The sequence below is a fragment of the Garra rufa genome, chromosome 5 (genome assembly GCF_049309525.1).
Source record: "Garra rufa chromosome 5, GarRuf1.0, whole genome shotgun sequence".
Taxonomy (NCBI): domain Eukaryota; kingdom Metazoa; phylum Chordata; class Actinopteri; order Cypriniformes; family Cyprinidae; genus Garra; species Garra rufa.
This window is the reverse complement of record NC_133365.1, coordinates 50,392,643-50,414,356: the sequence shown is the minus strand read 5'-3', so window position 1 is coordinate 50,414,356 and position 21,714 is coordinate 50,392,643. Positions and strand designations below refer to the sequence as shown.

At 34.3% G+C, this 21,714-nt stretch overlaps 2 protein-coding genes across 2 annotated transcripts in view; both read right to left on the bottom strand.

Annotated features, from left to right (window-relative positions):
* Positions 1-4,854, bottom strand: part of spef2 (sperm flagellar 2) — a 28,055-nt gene extending 23,201 nt beyond the window's left edge. Inside the window, exons 1-7 of the mRNA XM_073840683.1 lie at positions 4,797-4,854; positions 4,547-4,649; positions 3,393-3,645; positions 3,056-3,226; positions 2,746-2,886; positions 1,084-1,163; positions 757-925 (exon numbers count right to left, since the gene is read on the bottom strand). Coding sequence (XP_073696784.1) covers positions 757-925; positions 1,084-1,163; positions 2,746-2,886; positions 3,056-3,226; positions 3,393-3,645; positions 4,547-4,649; positions 4,797-4,854 — 975 coding nt within the window. The remainder of the gene's footprint in view (positions 1-756; positions 926-1,083; positions 1,164-2,745; positions 2,887-3,055; positions 3,227-3,392; positions 3,646-4,546; positions 4,650-4,796) is intronic.
* Positions 4,855-7,761: 2,907 nt separating this feature from the next.
* Positions 7,762-21,714, bottom strand: part of lifra (LIF receptor subunit alpha a) — a 31,645-nt gene continuing 17,692 nt past the window's right edge. The window contains exons 7-18 of the mRNA XM_073841021.1: positions 21,452-21,581; positions 21,189-21,334; positions 19,984-20,137; positions 19,637-19,701; positions 19,317-19,536; positions 18,743-18,925; positions 16,385-16,486; positions 14,725-14,874; positions 14,455-14,592; positions 14,184-14,280; positions 12,747-12,813; positions 7,762-12,668 (exon numbers count right to left, since the gene is read on the bottom strand). Coding sequence (XP_073697122.1) covers positions 12,081-12,668; positions 12,747-12,813; positions 14,184-14,280; positions 14,455-14,592; positions 14,725-14,874; positions 16,385-16,486; positions 18,743-18,925; positions 19,317-19,536; positions 19,637-19,701; positions 19,984-20,137; positions 21,189-21,334; positions 21,452-21,581 — 2,040 coding nt within the window. The 3' untranslated portion in view covers positions 7,762-12,080. The remainder of the gene's footprint in view (positions 12,669-12,746; positions 12,814-14,183; positions 14,281-14,454; positions 14,593-14,724; positions 14,875-16,384; positions 16,487-18,742; positions 18,926-19,316; positions 19,537-19,636; positions 19,702-19,983; positions 20,138-21,188; positions 21,335-21,451; positions 21,582-21,714) is intronic.

Genomic DNA, 21,714 nt, shown 5'->3' with positions numbered 1-21,714 from the left:
CTAACATTAAATAGTTTAGTGTATGATGCTACAAAAGCATTTTATTTCAGATAAATGCTTATCTTTGGATCTTTCTATTCATCAAAGAATCTTGAAAAAAAGGAACTCAACTGTTTTAAATATTGATGATAATAATAATAATTTAAAAAATCACCATATCAAAATTATTTCTAAAGAATCGTGTGACACTGAAGACTGGAGTAATAATGCTGAAAATTCAGCTTTGACCGCAGGAATAAATTAAATTTTAATATATGTTTAAATAGAAAACAGTTATTTTAAATAGTAAAATATTTCAAGATTTTACTGTTTTGCTATACCTTGGATTAAATATATGCAGGCTTGGTTGGCAGAAGAGACTATGTTCTAAAAAAAAAATCTTACTGTTCAAAAACTTTTGACTGGTACTGGCATATTTGATGCTCACATTTTAAGTTGCTTTAGTTCAGAAAGTTGTCATCTTGAAATATTACTAACAATGTGAAATTGATTCTTCCACTTACTTTGTAAAAATCAGCTAATTTTCAAAAAGACACGTACTACGACCTGAAGTGAGCCAATTATACTAAAGGCCCTTTACATGCTAATAAAGTATTAACTATCAGTCAGATGACAGGTGCATGCAATAGATTGTGTACAACAGGATTTTCAAGCAAAGTTTTAACCATGCTCCTAAATCAGAGGCCTTAAAGGTTTGTTTATTAAATATGATACAGTAGTTTTTATGGAGCTCAAATAAACCCAGCCTGTGGTCACCTGCTGAGCTTCATGGGCTTGTAGTTGCTCCATCAGTGCACGACGTCTCCTCATCTCTCTCTGTTCCCGGGCAGTAGAGTCTTCCTCCAGACGCTGACGGATGTTCTCGATGTACTCCTTGTTCCACTGTTCTTTGTCAGCTGTGCTCATTGGCTGGGTCACACGACCACTGTAAATCCAGGTACAGTTTGTCATACCGAGGTCTCAAATAATCAAAGAAAGTTTTTGCTAGTTTTGTGTGAAATGAGACTTAGATGGTCAGTGAAAGAACTGCGAGTTGCTCGCTTTTGCGCATTTTTGTAGATTTTCAGTGTTATGCAAACACACCTGTAAAGAAAGGCTCCACCAGCAGCAGGAGAAATCCTCTTCTGGCTCTTCTCAAACTGAGCTATCTCAAGATGAACATACTGAAAATCATATTGCATCTTAAAGAGTGATCACGGAACACAATCAAATCCTTTAGATTTTTATTGTTAGTACAATCCAGCCGATAATGAGTAATTTTTCCAAAATCAAAAAGAAACATGAAAAGACCTTATGGTAATTCGTATTACCGTAATGAAAAAGAAAAGGTAATATGTGACCTGGACCACAAAACCAGTCGTAACAATACATTGTATGGCTCATAATTATTGATTTTTTGTTAATGCCAAAAATCATTAGGATATTAAGTAAAGATCATGTTCCATGAAGATTTTTTATACATTTCCTACCATAAGTTTATCAAAACGTATTTTTTGATTAGTAATAAGCATTGCTAAGAACTTCGTTTGGACAACTTCAAAGGCGATTTTCTCAGTATTTTGTTTTTTTTTGCAGCAGTCAGATTCCAGATTTCTCAGCCGCATATTGTCCTATCTTAACAAACCTTAAAGCTTTTTTATTCAGGTTATGTACAAATTTATTAAAAAAATAAAATAAATTACCCTTATGACTGGTTTTGTGGTCCAGGGTCACATATATGTTAATGTACTGATACATCAAAGTAAGTTATTTTAGTATTATTTATATACTATTATTTATATATAAGCAATTCAAAATAGTAAAAAAAAAAAAAAAATTAATAATTATATTTAGCTTTAATTATTAATTTTTCAGTTTATATACTATTATAGTATTTATTAATATTTTGAATTTGCTCTTAGTTTATATTTTTCCATTTTTACTTTAATTTTGGTCTGAATTTAGCATGTGCTTTTATTATTACATATATATATTTTTTTTATTTGATAAAAAATGCATTAATATTTATTAATTTTTCAGTTTTAGTAATTCTTTAACTTAAAAGTTTTAGTCATTTTGTTACTTGCTTTTGTAATTTTTATCATTATTTCTTTAATATTTCTCTAATAAATTTTTTCAGTTTATATACCATTATATTATTTATGCATATTTGTGTTTGCTTTTATTTGTATATTTTCAGTTTAATTTAAATTTGGTCTAAATTTAGTAGTTTTGTTATGTGCTTTTATTATTATTTTTATTTTATTTGATGAAAAAATTATATTTATGAATTTTTCAGTTTTAGTAATTCTTCTACTTAAAGCTTTTAGTCATTTTTTTCATTTCTTTAATATTTCTCTTTTATTTTATTTGTTAATTATATTTATTCATTTTTCAGTTTTAGTAATTCTAATTAAAACTTTGTCATTTTGTTCTTTGCTTTTGTCATTTTTATCATTATTTCTTCAATATTTATCTTTAACTTTAATACATTTTTTCAGATTATATACTATTATAGTATTAATTCAGATTTTTATTGCTCTTATTTTTTATATTTTCAGTTTAGATTTATTTATTTTTGTCAGCTTTAGTAATTAACTTTTTAAATTAACTTAATTAAAAATGAGAATTTTTTTTTTTTAATTTAAGTTATAATTTTAGTTAATAACAACAGTGCTGTACTGTAATACAAAAATGAGAATGTAGTAGGGTAAATATGCATAATTGTCATAAAAACTATGTCAAAAGTGCAAAAGTGTTGTTTACCTCAGCCTCTTGCTTTTTGCGAAACTGAAGCTGTTTTTCAGAAGTTCTTGACGTGCGAGTGTGTGGCGGTTTTGGGATCTGGACTACAGCCGACTGAATCTGAATCATAATTTCATGCTGTTTTCTTCGTGCCTGTCGGTGCTGACAAAAAAAAATAAATCAAAATATCAATCTCAGCCAACACTATCACATGCTGATTCACCAGTCAAAGCCTAGTAAAGCACAGACCGCGTAACAGAAGTAATGTTTTAACACCCTGGAAAAATAAGGTGGGAAATGTTAGCTATGGTTTATCTGTAGAAAGTCACACCTTCTCAATATCCCTCAGCCTCCTCTCCTCTTGGCGTTTGAGCCGGTCCTCCTCCCTCAGGAGTTCAGCCATGACAGAGCGGTTGTACATGTCCTGTCCTCTTTTATGGTAGCGTTTAGCGATCTTCTGCATCTTCAGATCCGTCTCACGCTTTACCACCGTCTTCAAGCGCTGTGAGACAAAGAGCTAATCAAAACATGAACTAACTAATCTACCTATGAATCTAATAATGAAGAGGTTAGCTTGATAAAACAAAGTTAAGAGTTTAAATGGTGTAATACACTACCATATCCACCAGGGCATGGGAGATTTATTTGACCTTGTACTAATGCATCACCTCAGTATAGATGCTGTTCTCTAAGCGGTGCAGTCGGGCCGTGGCTGCAGGCTGCATGACTTCCATGGCTGTGGCAGTGAGGCCTGATTTCTTCTTCTTCTGCAGCAGTATGTAGAGCTGGTAGAGCAGATGTGTGGCCGCCCCCTGTCTGCCCTGCATCACTGCTTTGGCCATGGCAAGGTCAAAGGGCACACCCAGCAGCTGCAGGGTGGGCTCAATGCGGGTGAAGTTATTCAGCTTTGCATTCGCCGTGCTGTGAAATAATACAAATGAGGACATACACTACCAGTCAAAAGTTCTTAAACACTAAGAATAACTGCCTTCTGTTTGAATACATTTTAAAATGTAATTTATTTCTGTGATCAAAGCTAAATTTTCAGCATCATTACTCAGTCTTCAGTGTCACATGATCCTTCAGAAATCATTCTAATATGCTGATTTGCTTTTCAAGAAACATTATGCATTATTATTAAAAAATTAATACATTTTTCAGCTTATATCATATTATTGTATTTTTTAATATTTTGAATTTGCTTTTATATATTTTCACTTAAATTTTGTTCTAAATTTAGTAGTTTTGTTATGTGCTTTTGTCATTATTATATTTGAGAAAAAATATATTTATTTTTATTATTATCAATATTTAAAACAGTTAAGTAAAAAAAAAAAAAAAGGAATCTTTGATGAATAGAAAGATCCCAAGATCAGCATTTATTTGACATAAAAGCTTTTGAAACATATTTTTTGTGGAAATACATTATGGAAATTTATATTTTTATTTATCAAGGATGCTTTAAATTGATCAAAAGTGATGATAAAGACATTTATAATGTTACAAAAAATCTATTTCAGATAAATGCTGTTCTTCTGAACTTTCTATTCATCAAAGAAAAAGATTCTACTCAGCTGTTTGCAACATAATAATAATAATAATAATAATAATAATAAATGTTTTGAGCAAAATGTTATCTATCACATAGATACAATACGAAATCAAAATGATAAAACAGTAGAATTCAAAATACAGGTAAATAAAGCACCTGTAAACAAAAATAAATATGGAAAATTCCATTAAAATAATTTGAGCTTAGAGTGTAGGAGATAGCCTACATATAATAATATATACACTATAATGTATGTTCATCCATCTATACCTTTGTTTGGAGAACAGGTGGAAATCGTCCTGCAGCTCATATCTGTGCAGGATCTCTCCTATCAGATAACCGTTTGAAAAATCCCTCGAAAACGAATACGGCTCTATGGTAGAAACATATCATTCACAAGATGAATAAAACCGCAGCAAATAGCTGTAGTTTTAGTTTAGCTGATAATACACACATTTATGAATGGATAACGCGCGTTAAACCGTATGCTGAACGCTATTTCGTAACTTACACAACTTACCAATGACTTTTGACAGCCGGAGCTCTATATTCAGCCACTGACAGATAATGTCTGACATTCTGAACGTTTAATCGCTTACGTCAAGTCAATAATGTCCATATAAATGTAAGGATAATCTAAGGAACTGGTTCATTTTGTTTTGGGGAGTGTCTCGTTTTGGCGTGGTGTTGTCACAGTAACCTGACAACCAGGCGCTAAGCAACAAGGTCCAACCAATATTCCCTGAATGGAATTCACGGAAGACTTGATGCACTTTTTGAATTAAATGTCCAACATCTTTGCTAAATATCTTCGTTGTCGCTATATCCTGTTTGTCGTTATTTGACAAAATAAAATAAACAAAGACGATAATAAACGTGTGCCCCAAATTAATTTTAAACAGTCAAATTGTGAAATAAGGCTTTATAAAAAATTTAATCATATGTAAATCAACAAAGCTTGCGATTCTGACTTTTTTTTAAGGGGAGACACTGCAGGCAAAAACGCTGTTTTTTCCATGCACCTATCAAGTCTGAGATATTGGACTTTTTGGTTTTAATAAAGGGTTTTTTTCTGACTAGTTGAAAGAAAATATACAAAAAACAGTTAAAGGTCCACTGAAGTGCCTTGAAACATGCAGCGTTATTCTATGTGGTGACGTACTTTTAACTGAAACAAAAACATATCGCCCAGCCCCGCCCACTTATTTTGAATAGCCAATAGCATTCCATTTATATCTGCTCGGGCCAGAGCCGTTAAGCTCGGTAAAGCTGCATTTGTAAGCTTATGACAGCCACAGACTAATAAATTACCCCACAGATTCAATATGAAACTCTTGCTAAAACAAAATAGTGATCATAATCATGCTGAGGCTGTGTAGTTTAATACATGCCGATCGCACATATGATCTGCTCCGTGTATTGCGTCTCTGTGTAGGGGGCGGGACACTACGGACTCTAGAGAGCATTTGATTGGACAGAACGTTTGATGAGAAACTGAAGTGCACGGTGATATCATCAAAATCGTTGATTCATATTGGCGGAAGTGACGAGACTGTAAGTTTTGAATGCTCATATCTTGTAAACGCGAATTTTGTCATTGTTTTGAAGCACACTAGCTTATAGATAATCTTAAGGCTAATTAATTCATATTAAAAGCCAAAAAACTTTAATTTTGATTTCAGGGGGACTTTAAGTGTTTCTTTTATAGCAATGTACTTGTGTCAATAGTTTTCAATTACAATGCATATTTTTAAAGGCTGTTTTCTCAAAATTTCTACACTAAGCCATAAATCTCCACTTCAGTAGCACTTACACACATTTGTATTTCTGTCCATATCCTGAAGGTTTTTAAAGAGGAATTTGTTTATATATAATTTGCTTGATTTTATACAACAATTATTCACCAAAAATGGTTATAGTGTTTCCTGTCTATGTTTTTTTCTGAATTATGTTGTGACGAAATGAGATACCCAAAATTCCATCTGTAAAAACATTAGACTCTAATACGTCAAAAATATTAAACAATTTTGAAACTGACTTCATCCCATGTTTAGATTTTTGTACTAGAAATGTATGCAAACATCACTAAATAATGCCTCATTTGCATATTTAAACCTAACATTTTAGAAAACTTGTAATACAAAAAATGTTTGCAATTATCAAAGTAATCAATCAACTGGGTAAGTAAGGTGATAACTTTTTTTTTACCCTATTTACCTGCAGTGTTGCCAAATCCATGCTTTTCCCGCAGAATGGGGCTACTTTAATAGTGTTGCAGCAGGCTGAAATGACCCCAATAATGTGATATTTAGGTCCTGAAATGCAAATTTTACCAGGAGAACACCACCAAAATTCTAGTTTGGAGTAGTAATTGGGCATGTTTGGTTGTAAAAACCTGGCAACCCTGCTTCCGGTTCATTATAGCCGCTCTAGGGAAATAAGAAGAACAACAACGTGCAGTAAACAGTAAAACTGTTTGCACTACAAGCCAGTGTGCTAATAATTAAGATAGAACATTAAAACATACTCATTTGCGATATCAAGCAGCAAAACTAGCTGTTTGGTACAGTTAAAAATAGCTGGACATAGATGAGAACGGAAGCCAGACCTATAACTGGCTGCACTGGTAGGAAAAAGCTTGATAAATCGATAAATACATATATTTTGGTATAAAAACAATTTATATAATTTTTTTTTTCTTCAGAACTGCACAAAAAGGTAAAAAAAAAGGTCAGTTATTCTTAAAATTATTCATACTTACTTAAATCCTTGAGGTTTCGATCTAAATTATGAACCCAAACAGGACTTATTAATGTATATTAATTAAAATTGTATTTTAATAAGCCATCTATCTGTCTATCTGTCTATCTATCTATCTATCTATCTATCTATCTATCTATCTATCTATCTATCTATCATTGCTGGTGGTTCGAAAATGCATCAATTTAGCTTTAATTAAAACTACCTTCACCTGAGAAAATATTAAACTGTGCATGTGTTTTATTAGTAAAGGTGAAAGCCCTTCATATGAATCACCCACCAAAAACTAGCAAGACATTTTTTGAAGCAAAAAACATGTACATGTGAAAATTGCGTAAGGAGGGAATTGAGAGAACATGTTGCAAAAGCATTAGGACAGAGACCCAGTATAACAAGAGAAGACAAAAGTTGTGGTGGGTTTATAGGGGTAAAAATGAGGACAAGTGACCTACATTAGATGTTCCTTTATGAGCACTGCTGCCATCCTGTCTGGAGAAAACAAAAGCTTTCTCTGCACATAACGGTCATGGCCATTTCTGCCTGGAATTAGGGTAAAATGGAGTTTAGAGGTTCAGAAAAACACTACCAAGGGAATTACTGACAAAGCAAATATTCCCGCATTTTTATATTTTACATACAGATACAGATTTCACAATGCTGTTATAAAAGCAAAAGTACACAATGCAATATCCCAAGGCAGAATTAAATCAGAAAAACACACTGGGTTTATTTTATCTGGATTTATTGTCTATAATAATACAGACTGGTTGATATTCTGTTAGTGTATTAGCAATAGAGTAATAGAGCTCAGATGCCTGGATACATCTTGATTTTTTTCTTACACATGTTTACACACACTCATATAGTGCTATATGGAAATATTTCACATTCCTCATTCATAAGTCTCATCTCCTCCAAACGCTGAATGTGGAATCTGTCATGCATACAAATGCAATAATATTATTGTAAGAATAACTTGGGTGCAATATTCCCCTCTGATGATCTTCATGCTCAAGAGAAAAGCTTATTTACATCAGTGTCAACAAGATATTTACATTAACGCATCTTAAATGTAGTGTGACATCCTACTGACCTCATCTTAATTGCATACGGAAGCTTCTCAAATCTGATTTAGAAAAATGCCCTGCTCAGACATATAGTAACAATACAGTAATAATACCTATATCATATAATAATGCATATTCTTATATCAAATCAGATTCTTACATTGTCCATTTTTACTCCTAATAATGCTCATCTTGCCTATAAAATCCACAGCTAAGGCTTTCGAAGCATTTATCAACAGTTAAAAAACAAAAACATTGCATACACATTGACATCTGTGTATTTTACATTCATACAAGCAAATAAAAAAATAAACATTAGTATGCTTCTTTAAAAGATATCTACATAATCACCCAAAAAATGTCATATTAGTAACTAAATAATTCCAAGAAAATAAAATCTTTCACAGTAGTGTTTAAAGCTTAAGCAACAGTAGATGCTGACCTCTCTCATATCTCTTTACTCTTAATGCCCTTCCAATCAAACACCACATTAGGAGTTTAATGACTGCTATCTGATGCTCTTCAAAGTCAACATGAAACGCACTGCGACCCATTTTACTTCCACACTCTGACATTATAGAGTGAAACAACACATTGAACAGGAATTAAAATTTAGGGAGGGGTTTGATTTTATCCATCAGACATTCATTGGATGGCAAAAAGTGGGCATTTCATTTGGCAAAACCAGTTGCAATGTAGTTTTTAGTTTCTTGTTAAGAACAAAAAGTCACAACGGCGCCAGAAACATGCCTTTAAAAAGTAAATAGGGTCGCTTTTGATTTCATGTCGACTCATCATTCATTCTCATTGTAGTGACAAGCGTCATGTCATCCTGATGTGACGCATCTGTTTTTCTGACTGCTGCACAAGGTTTTGGAGGACTAGCAACACGCACAGTGCTCAGAATAAAGGCCTTCACAGTAATATTAGATATATAGCTCTCATATATCTGTATGTTAGATTGATAAAGTCTAAATGAATCTAAAGGAATAGCATGTTCCTCTGATGTCGGTAATGCTAGATAATTAAAGTAATTTACCCTGTGGTCCATGTGGGCCCATAATGACAAGGAAACTACTCTGAAAGAAGGTGCTGTTCTATAGAAAAAAAGAAGAATAAAATAACTAGGCTTGTGAGGCACTGTGGTCATTTTAAAATGATGACAATCTCAGAACAAGACATATCATTATCCTGAAATGAAGCATCTACGATTAGATAGTTGAGTTTATACTGGGAGGTATTATAATGTGAGAGTCCAATTTGAGGTGTGAAATAGGAAAGACACAATTATAAAACTAAAAGGTGCTTCACATGTATGACTACTGACCTTTTGAAAGCAAAAAACAAAAACAAAAAAAAAACTAGAAAAATTTGTCTGACATCCTATAACCTGCATTATTAGACCAATAGCAGAGATTTTTCTTTGGAAAAATGTTGTAGAGAACAGGGCTGCACGATTAATCAAATAAAAAACAAACAGAAAATATAGCTGCAAGCAGCAATTAAGGGGCTAAGCACAACAAAATGAGGAGCCAAGCAAGTAATTAAAGACATTTAAGGATGATTTTAGCCAAAATCACTGAAAAATCCTATATAAAACCTGTAGTAATATTATTTAATGGGTTATCACTTTTGACCAAAAGGTGGCGCTGTTATCAAACTGATGCGGTGTGTTCTGTTTGAGGGGACAATAGCACACACAAAGTTTGGTGTCAATACGTCAAAGCTTTGCAGAGATACAGCCTCAGACATAATCTGGCATCATGCCTCAAACTTGTTGCGGTGCTACACAAAAGCAGTTTTGTCTATCAACACAAAATCCGTAACATTTTGTCAGCACACCCTGAAGATGACCTGAATAGATTTAGGTGAAAATCGGACGAACTATGCTAAAGACACACACCAAGTTTCATAAAGATAAGTTAATGCATTCTTAAAATACAGCATTTTATGAAAAATTTGAGAATGGCTGACAAAATCTGGGTATGGTTCAACTTGGCATGCTTTTGTGATTTTTTTGGTCGAACCATTCAGAAGTTAGAAGCAGAAACATCCATTTTTCATAGTAGTAGTAGTACAACTAGTAGGTGGCGCTGCGCCGAACCGTTGCAGAGATATAGACTCGCATCTATTTTTTTAATAAGAACGCCATACAAGTGGTAGCGCTAGAGAATTTGAGTTAGAGACTCCAAAATTACCATGGTTAATGTTGAGACTGTTCTCCATCATTATGCCAAATTTTATATCTTTCCCGCAAACAGTTCTATAGGCTGCCATAGACTTCCAGAGCGGAAGAAGAATAAAAATAAGTACGCCAACGGATACAAGTGGTGGCACTAGAGAATTTGAGTTACAGACTCCAATCTTGCGGTGGTTAATGTGGAGGCTGTCCTCTATCAGTCTGCCAAATTTCATATCTTTCCCGAAAACAGTTCTATGGGCTACCATAGCCTTAAGTGGAAGAAGAAAAATAAGAATGCCAATGGATACAAGTGGTGGCGCTAGAGAATTTGAGTTAGAGACTCCAAACTTGCAGTGGTTAATGTTGAGACTGTCCTCTATCAGTCTGCCAAATTTCATATCTTTCCCGCGAAAAGTTCTATAGGCTGCCATAGACTTCCAGAGCGGAAGAAGCATAATAATAAGAAGGGCAATGGATAATACTAATAGGCTTGGGCCTTAATTATCAAATTGAAAAGGCTGCTTGTCAGCAAAAGAGAAACTTTAAGGGTTTTCCACTAAAATAAAATCTTGATGGTTTAACGTTAAAAAACTATTTGAAAAAGAAGAAACATAGACTAGTATTAGTATTGTAACAGCTGTACTGTAAACTATTCTATTTTCTTAATTTGTTTTACAGTGAAATATTACAACAGAAATGTTATTTCGTTCAATACTTTTAGTAGCACTAGTGGTAGTAGCAGTACTAACAATTACTACTATTATTATTATTATTATTAAATATAAATATTATTAGTCATACTATATAATTACACATTTTTGGCTAAATTGTGCGGCCTGTCAAATAAGCATAGGAAACCGGGAGATAAAAAAAGATATAATAGCAATCCCATTTTTTTAGAAGGAGAAAAGAAAGGGAGGAGGAAGAAAAAAAAAAAGAATTATATTAAAAAAAAACATTCCCAAAATCGTGCAGCCCTAGCAGAGAAGGTACTTTTTTTTTTTTTTTACAAGTTACGCTGACTGAGCAACAATAATTAATCAAAAATACATACAACTATCTAGCTGCATCCCATGATAAACAGTAAAAGTGTGTTTACATGCATCTTACACAGATTAAGCTGACAATGTAAGATGATGAAAACACTTCAACAGCTGTTTTCCTTAATCAGGAAAACGGTTTGACAAAAAACAGATGCATGTTTCTCCCATTTTCCTTTTGTTCGGTCAGCTTATTTAACGTGTGCGTGTCTGCTTACACAGACATCAACACTCAAGTCGTACATACACTTTTTGAAACGCCTGAAAGCAGTGCAGCTTTGAGAACCAGCCTTGAATGTATTGGTTTTGAAATGCAAATCGACGTTTTACGGGCAGAGAAATGTGAGTAAACCTGCTGGAGCCAATCAGCTTTAGGACCTCTTATGTTTGACTGCTACAAACAGTAAAATTAGGACTGAAAATAAGAGAAGTGAAATGTTGCGCATAATATAATGCTGTACGGATGTACTTACTACGATCACTCCAATAACACCGCAAGAAAGAGGCACAAACACTGTCATATGAATAGAAGCAACGTTTCTAAGACAAAACATCAAAACTGCTCCGAGTGACCTTCAGCGCTTCAGTAGTACTTCACCTGTCTGGTCAGTATCACAAGTCCTTGAGAAACGGTAGTGACGTTGATTACGTAAATGTGAGCGACTTCCAGTAACCCTACAACGAACCGAAAAACATCCTCGTAAAGGTGAACAGCACAAACAAATGTGAAAAATGAAAGCTTAAGTAGTGCGTTCTCAGGATTTTCCAGAGAGAAAATTGTGGAACCAGGTGTTTGAAGGCTGTGGTTTATCCTCTGAGGATTCTGGGATGAGGAACTGGGATGATGTGACCGATGTAGGGCTGCCAAGAGAACCACTAAAGTTTTCCGCCTCTGGAGAATCCAGCTGCCAGGAACACTGGGGTTTGTAGCCTGTATTCAAGCCATCGTCTTGGAAGTCGGCCTCAAATTCGTTTTGGGGCTCGGCTGGCCCCGCGCCGGACTGCATTTGAGGCCTGTACCCTCCGCCACCGCACGCCCCCTGCGAGGAGGTGGGGCTCTGGATGCCTGCGTAGGTGATTTCAGTCTGCGTGGAGCCCACCGATGCGGTTGAGGAACCGGAGGAGTCTAAGACTTGGTTACTGTGTGAGCCGTCACCAACCACCTGGTTGTAGTATCTCAGGAGAGCCGGTTCATCCGAGTCAGTGTCGACCTCGTTGTTGTCGTCTTCAGCCTCCTCCTCTTCCTCTGGAACCGGGAACAGGCCTTCCTTAGTGAAATCCCACTCTGGACTCTCCACAATGTGGACCAGACTGTGAGGCGGCGGCTTCACATCCAGCGGACCCTAAACACAAACAATTTGTTAGCAATTGTAATAGTTTGAGTAAATGTCTGAGTAAACACTACTCAAGAAAGGTTTTACCTGTGGGGAGGACCAGTCTCCTGGTACTTTAGGTCCAGGGATTTCAGGATAGAAAGCTTTCTTTACCCTGGAATTAGATGAATAATACAAAACCAAGGCAACACATTAATAATTGATATATATTAGCATTATTACACTGTATATGTTGTATGCTAACTAAAACTTAAAAATAATTTTTAAATATGTTATTGAAATAAAATAAACAGTAAATAAAATAAAATATTAGAAACTCAATTTTAAATTCTTTCATTTTAAAGTTTTCAAATTACTAAAACTGAAATAAAAATTAATGAAAACTAAAATAAATATAGTAAAAATTATAATTAAAATTAGCTTAATTAAAATAAAATAACACAGATATAACACTGATTTATGTGGACCAGTCAGTTGTACACATACTATAAGCCATTTAGGTGGAATTGACTTGATTTAGTGGATAAAAAAAATAAAAAATAAAAAATACTTTACTTGATGGAAATGCTATTAAAGCATATTAATAAAAGTCCTAAAACTCTTGTGGTAGCAATATAGAAAAACGTAAGCTTTTTTAAATTATCCGCTAAGGAAACATGTTTCATTTTAACTGTTGTAGTATTAAAATTACTAAAACAAAAGACCAATTTAAAATAAATATAAATTATATAGATATTACAAATCAAGTTATCAATATATTACATATAAAAACTAAACTGACCCATTTAAAATAATTAAATGTTAAAATAATATAAAAAAACCTTAGTCAAATATTACAATTCAAATTTTAATAATCAATATTTATAAGTCCTACCACTCTATATTCTTTTAGCAGCAAAAAAAAGTATTTTTTTTAATTAGCTGCCAAGAAAACATTTTTCTTTTTAATGTTGGAGTACTACAATTACCAAAACAAAAACAGATAAATAAATAATATAGTAAATAAAAATATAAAAAAAACAAATAAATATTAAAAATGAAAAAAAAAAAAAGTATTAAATATTAAAATTTTAATTTTAATAATCAATAAGTATATTAATATTGTGGTTGATCGGTAAGAATAGTATGTTGTTGTAGTTTATACTGTGAGACATTTAGGTTGAGTTGTTTTAATGGATTTAAAAAAAAATATTTAACTTGATCAAAATAAAGTCCTACCACTCTCTCTTCTTGTAGCAGCAAAATAGAAAAATGGAAACTTTCTTTTTAATGTTGGAGTACTACAATTACTAAAACTAATATGGATAAAAACTAAATTGACCCATTTAAAATTGACCTAATTAAATTCAAACTTTAAAAATCTATATATTAGTACATTAATGATACTGTGTTGATCAGTGGTAAACAGTATGTTGTTGCAGCTTATATTGTGAGCCATTTAGGTTGAACTGTATTGATTTAGTGGGTTTTTGACATTATTTAACTTGATGGAAATGCTATTAAAGCACATTAATAAAGTCCTACCACTCTCTCTTCTTGTAGCAGCAGATGCTGATGAGGATGAGACAGCAGAACATGATTCCCAATGGTACAAGAATGCCAATAAACAACATGTCGGCTGCTGGATGAACAGAGAAACACAAGTATATAACCCAGTTTGTTATCTGCAATATCAAGGCAATCTGTAAATGACAAAATCAATAAGTTGTTCCATTTTTTTGTAAAACAAAAAATCTACACATCAAAAAAGGCGACACTCAATGGCACAATATTAAGGAATTTTATAATGTCTTACTGTCCATCTCCATTTTAATGGCCACTGTCGACCCTGCGTCCTCCCCAGCTGAAGTGTAGGCTTTCACTACAAACTTATACAAGCTCAGAGACAAACCCTTCACCCTGTACGACCGCACTTCAGGATCAGAGATATTAGCTAGAAACACAACCAAACAAGACAATTTTTTTAATATTTTAACAATACAAATTTACATAGATACATTTTTTTTTCAAAAAATGTTTTATGAATGTTTTAATATATAGTTCTGTTATGTGTGAGAGTGCCTACCAATGAGCTCCAGATGTGCAGCATTTGCCAGGTAGACGGTGTATCCGCGTATGAAGCCTCTCTGGTGTTTCATCTCGGTAGCTTTCCAAGACAACAGCACAACAGAGCCAGTCTGATTGGCTGACAGTTCACTAACCGGCTGTGAAGGAACTACAGAAGATCCAGCAAAAGAGAGAGACACTCAGAAGACATTCATATACAAACCATCAAAAACAAACATCAGACTGTGAGACTATGCAAAAATCAACGAGTGCTATTAATAGAAGTGGTTTAAATCATATGACACCATGAAATCAAAGTCCATGTCTGTCATCTTTGAGGCCATGGATATATGAGTGTACTCCTATAAATAAACATTGCAGATACTGTATAAACATATGGATACTAAAATGCTCTAAAATTAAATGTCCACTGCTCCTAAGCTATACGTATCTAATAGGGCTGAGTATTGCGACCAATTCGGCGATTCGATTCGATTCTTATTTTTATGGTTTCGATTCGATTTCGATTCGATTCGATATCGATTAGCTATCAATATTTCATTTAAAATGTTAGTTTTGCAGACATGGGATCCATATTTTGATATAAATGCTGGTAACTGAAACTCTCCTACTTAAGTTTATTACTGAAATACACATCTACATTAATGGTTGTTTATTTTAAACAACTTTTTTAGTGGAGCAATTCGAAAGATGGTGACACCTTCAGGACGAGAGGTGAATATTCATATCCTCTTACGTGTAGCACGTGCATTAAGAATCGATTCGGGGATTTCCCGAAATTGATATCGTTGCGTTAAACTGAAGATCGATTAAAATCGGACAATCGATATTTTTTACCCAGCCCTAGTATCTAAATATTAATATTTTCTTGTTTCATTGAATATTTAATAGTAGTAGTATTAATATTTATAATAATAATGCTGTTGTCAGTTGAGCGAAACCATCATGTTTTATTCATTGTGTCCTCATTGCTTTTGTTCATCCATGTCATGTTTGGTTTTGCCAGGCTGTACTGTAAACTATGTTACAGTGAAATATTACATTAGAAAAATGTCTTTTGATATTTTATTTATTATTAGTAGTAGTAGAAATAAGAATAAATCATCATTATTATTGATTTAAATAAACTGGATTTTTTTAAATTCTATTTAAATCATAATTGTAATTGTTTATCAGAAAAATCATAATTAGATTAAATTGGTGGATTAACCTTTCCAGTAAATGCATGAATACATTTACATAACACTGTTTGCGTTTGTCAAACCCAAAACTACTCAGACACCAGATATAATATTTGATATTTTCCTTACTAGTGGGTGCACTATAGTTCATCTATGTGAGTGAGGAGAGCAAAATAAAATAAACTGACATAGTTTAACAGTTCTTGTCATATTTTATTACCATTTTCTAAACTATAGCAATAAACTGATAATGTGAGAAAGGTTGAAGGTGTCTGAATAAATTTGTTTGACTATATAAAGCTACTATTTATTTGAGACTGCAAAGAGTTTAATGGTTTGCTAATATTTTATCAGCGAGTCCTGTTGACAAGTGACCTATAAGCAGAGAATGTTGTGCATAAATGTTTACGATAAAGGCCCTACTGTATGTGTGAAAGTGACTCATGAGCGCTGAACAGCAAAAGACAGTCCTCTTACTCATTTCCTGCGAGTATCCCTGCCATCTCTGCAGCAGCGTAGGAGCGCCGGTTGAGAGAGCGTACACAGATACGGTGTACCTTTCTCCTGCCACCAGAGACTCTGAAATCAACAGAGACTGATAATCAGTACAGTGCACAGAGAAAACATGCACTCATGGTGTAAACAGAGTACAAAGAAATGCAAATTCCAGTAAGTTTCAACTATTCGTGGAGTAACGTGATCCTGAAAGTATTTGGACACTTAAAGGTTGTATCAGCGATTTCTAGCCTGAAACATAAAGTGTAAAATTCAGCTTATCTTTCATCACGATCCGCTCGCTGCCTGCCCCATAAATTGTCTGTGAAAAAAAACGCGTCTCTCTGGTCAGCCTAGGGTCCGAGATATGCCAAAAAAACAATCGGCACTACCAACCTTTCCACAGCAAAAACAAACATTGTTCCAACCAATCAGCGTCAGGGGTTTGGTGTTGTGGACTTTCGCTCCGCCTCCCTCACATTCCTGCACCAGTAGGAAAGTCCACAACACGAACCCCCTGACGCTGATTGGTTGGAACACGGTTTGTTTATCTGTGGTTATTGTTGATAGCGCCGATTGTTTTTTTGGCATATCTCGGACCCTAGGCTGACCAGAGAGACGCGGTTTTTTCACAGACAATTTATGGGGCAGGCAGCGAGCGGATCGTGATGAAAGGTCAGCTGAATTTGACACTTTATGTTTTAGGCTAGAAATCGCTGATACAACCTTTAAGTATTAAAACAGTTGGCATTTACAGTGTTGATTGAAAGTTTGAGAACCCTTCAGAATTTTTTATATTTCTGCATAAATATGACCCAAAACATCATCAGATTTTCATATAAGTCTTGAAGGTAGACAAAGAGAACCCAATCAAACAAGTGAAAGAGAAATATTTTCTTTGTCATTCATTTATTGAGAAAAATAATCCAGTGTTACATATCTGTGCATTGCAAAAGTATGTGAATCTCTTGGATTAGTAGTTCATTTAAAGGTGAAATTAGAGTTTTGATGTTGCTCATCAGGCTAGAAAAGGTTACAAAACCATCTCTAAAGAGTATGGACTCCACAAATCCATGGTCAGATAGATTGTGTACAAATGGAGGAAATTCAAGACCACTGTTACTTTCCTGAGAAGTGATCGACCAACAAAGATCACTCCAAAGCAGAACGAGTAATAGCAAAGTTGCAAAAGTTCCCAGGGTAAATTCTAAGCAACTAAAGAACTTTCTCACATTGGATAATGTTAATGTTCATGAGTCCACCATCAGGAGAACACTAAGCAACCAATGGTTTGCATGGCAGAGTTGCAAGAAGAAAGCCACGGTTCTCCAAAAAGAAAATTGCTTGCTAAAGATCATGTGGACAAGCCAGAGGACTACTGGAGAAGGGTTTAATGGATAGATGAAACCAAAACAGAACTTATTGGTTCAAATGAGAAGCTATTATGTTCAGAGAAAAGAACATACTGCATTCCAGGACAGCCTGCCATCATTGATGGAAGAATGAATTCTGAATTATACCAGCAACTTCCAAAGGAAAGCGCAAGGAAATCTGTTTAAGAACAAAGGCTCAAGAGAATGTGGGTCATGCAGCAAGACAACAACCCCAAGCACACAAGTCATTCTACCAAAGAGCAAAGTTAATGTTTTGGAATGGTTGAGTCAAAGTCCAGACCTTAATCCAATTAAAATGTTGTGGAAGGACCTAAGCAAGCAGTTCATAGGAGAAAACCAACATCACAGAGTTGAAGTGGTTCTGCACTAAGGAATGGGCTAAAACTCCTACATGTTATTGTGCAGGACTAATCAGCATTTACAAGAAACTTTACCTTCAGTTACTGCAGCAAAAGGGGGTCACACCAGATACTGAAGACAAATGTATTATTTCTCAGTAAATAAATGACGAATATGAAGTGAAAGATATTTTTCACTCACTTGTTTGATTAGGTTGTCTTTGTCTACTTTCAAGGCTTATATGAAAATCTGATGTTGTTTTGAGACATTTATGCAGAAATATAGTAAACTCTAAAGGGTTCACAAACTTTCAAGCAGCACTATATGTTAAAGAAAGCACAAGAACAGACTTCACAGATTCATTAAAAACACCCATTGATTCAAAGACAGTGAGTAAAGATGATGAAGAAGCAATGTTAGTGTAGAAAAAAAATCCTGCAGCATTTAAGTACCGATGTTTCAGTATTTTATTATCTATGAAATGGCATTCAGGCATTTTTAAGTGTCCAAATACTTTTAAGTGTCACTGTATTCACTAAAAGAACAGGTAAATAATATATTTTTGTGAAATAGATAAATCACTTGCAGCTTATTTTAAATGACTCACCTGACTTCACTGTGAAGCTGCTGTCTGATTCTGGAACTTTCTTCCAGTCAACAGAACACAGTCTAGTGCAGCAGGTCGGGACCCACTCCACTACGTATCCTTTGCTCGCATTGGCATTCGGCTCCCAGGAGAGGTCAAATGATCCATTTGTGCTGAGCAGCTCAGACACAGACAGCTGGGAATCTATTGGAAACACAAAGACTAGCCTGATGAGCATTTGTTAACATTAGGTTAACATTAGATTGAACTGCCATGTACATCTTTCAGATGAAAAGACTTATTTGAGGTTGATAAATGATAGGTGAGCATTTGGATGTACTGCTTGATGTACCATGTTCCCACATAGACCAAGCCTAATCTCACGGTAGCAGCCCTAATTATTATTCTTACATATATTAAAATGACATATATCATTAAAACTACTTATAATAAATAAATACATACATTTAAATACATTAATTTATAATGTGTGTGATTTTTATGGTGTGTGGTATTTAAATACCAAATACGATGCCCAAAACAACATTTCAATAGTCTTGCAGCTGAGGGAGGAAATGTTCCGGACTCCCGGTACCTGCTCTGTATGCTGGTGTGGTCACAGTGGAAGGCTGAGAGAGACCAGCTGGGTTTCGTGCTGCCACGGCAACGGTGATGTCACTGCTGCTGTTAAGGATGATGGGATAGCTGAAGTTCCCAGGAGGAAGAAAAACCGGTGTCCCCCAGTCTTCCTCTGCTGAGCTCTGAGAGACCTCATAGCGGTCTAATGCACCGTGACTTTTCCTCACAGACAGAGGCTGAATGAAAGGACAGATATAAGAAAAACATGTTATTCAGTTTTAAGGCATCAGTCACTTTTAATATCCTAGATGACGGCAAATGTAAAGCTGTTCTTACTTTCCAAAAAACATGTCCTGTGTTACTGCTGTCCATCCAGATCCAGACATCAGGAGCATCAGGACCTGAAATTATACTTTGTTAGAAATCTATATATACTGTATATATATATATATATATATATATATATATATACATATTATACTGTATATTAACAGTATATTACTGTATATTAATAAGCATAAAAATAAGAGCAATGAAAGCTATGAAATGACATAAGCTCATTGGAGTATTTGCACTGACCACCAGACCACAGTTTTGATTAAACTGAAAATATCTGAGCTGTCATATGTCACATGAGCAGTTTAGATTTGTTTAATTTTCAGCAAGTTGTTTTAACCACTTACGGTCCATTTTGGTGTGGATCCTGTAGAGAGCGCTCTCATCCCCCCACTTCCAGAAACCATGTTTCGCGCCGCAGCGTAAAGTCACGGTGTAGTCCACATCTGGCCACAAACCCTCCAGCACCACAGAAGATAAACCTGGACCACTGTAGTTACGCTACAGACACAGACAGAGACAGAAATATCAGCTGATTGGCTAAGAATTCAGTAGCCCTTTTATTATATTGCATAATAGTTTTCCTACATGCAAAAGGTTATATGACAACTTTGATGGGTTAGACTTATTTTTGTTGAATGGAAAGAGTTACAAAATATTATGACCAAGATGGCTTGAAGAACAGTTTGAAATGTGAATCAAAATACAAAAACGAAATGGGGAAAACAATAATGCAGTAAAAGGAAAAAAATGACTCCATGGTAATTGTTAAAATACATTTTAAAATACATTTTATTTTTCTCATATTCTTTTTAATTTTTAACAAATTTTAGTTTTAATTTTCTAGATGCGTCATTAGAACATTAATGGGATCCTTGGATTAGCAGTAAACATTTCTTTCGATTTGATTAAAATAAATACTTTCCCATGAAAAAAAATCAATCAATCAAATCAATTTTAAAATACATACTGAAAAAGAACAAACATTAAATTTTTTCCCCCAAATTCAGAGTTCTTTTCCTAGGTAAAATTTTTTCTGGATTCAGTTTTTCCATTAAAATCTTTCTAGACTCCATTGTAATAGTCAAAAGAAATTTGAGCTAATTTTAATTAACAGAAATCATAAAATGTATGCAAATTTAGCAACAATTTACAAGTTTAATTAAAATGAATTTAAATACATTATGTTTTTCTCATATTATGTTCAGTGTTTACCAAATTCTGTGTTTTCGGTTTTAATTTTTCTTTTTTCTGAAGCCATAAAATAGGTTTATTTAAAGAACAAACAGATAAACTGCATGTGCATAATTTTGAGTGAAATATTTTCAGTGGTGCTTTTATTGCACTTCTAGAGTTTTCTGAGGCCAAAAATCATGCATTCTTTTTTCTTGATTTGTCACGATTACTTAAATTGCTCAAGATCTTGACATAAAAGCTGTTTCAAAAGTGAATGTCAGTAAATGATGTTAGAGGTTGAACTATCGATTTAACTCCAAGACCACACCAAAAACAAACAGTGTTCTGGGAGCTGAAAGTTGAGCACTGAACTTACTGTGCTGGAAAGTTCATGGGCGAAGAGCTGCAGCTGGCAGACCATCTCCAACTTTTTATACGCCGCCACAGACCAGCTCCACTGCAGTGTGGCGCTCCACGCCTTGACTTCAACCGCTGTTACATTCGCTGGAGCCAACAGATGTACTGGAAGAGAGACCAAAAAATAAAATCTCATGAGAATATTAAGGCACACTCACTCTGACTGTTCATAAAGTAGATATACTGATTTAATGAAGTGGAAGATTATTGAAAATATGGTACCGCGGTCAGCGAGTCGGGCCGAGTCAGTTAGCTGGACTGTTCCAAGAGGATTTCGAGCCACCAAAGTCCAGTTGTCCTCCCAGACCTTCGAGTTACACCAGGTCTTTCCTTCCAAACACTCCCTGCAAATAAAAATATGGCTTATATAATCCAATTTTATGATAATTCCATTAGAACATTAATGGGATTCTTGGATTAGCAGGAAACATGCACAATGTTTTTAACATTGACAATCATTAAAAATGTTTCCTAAACAGCAAATC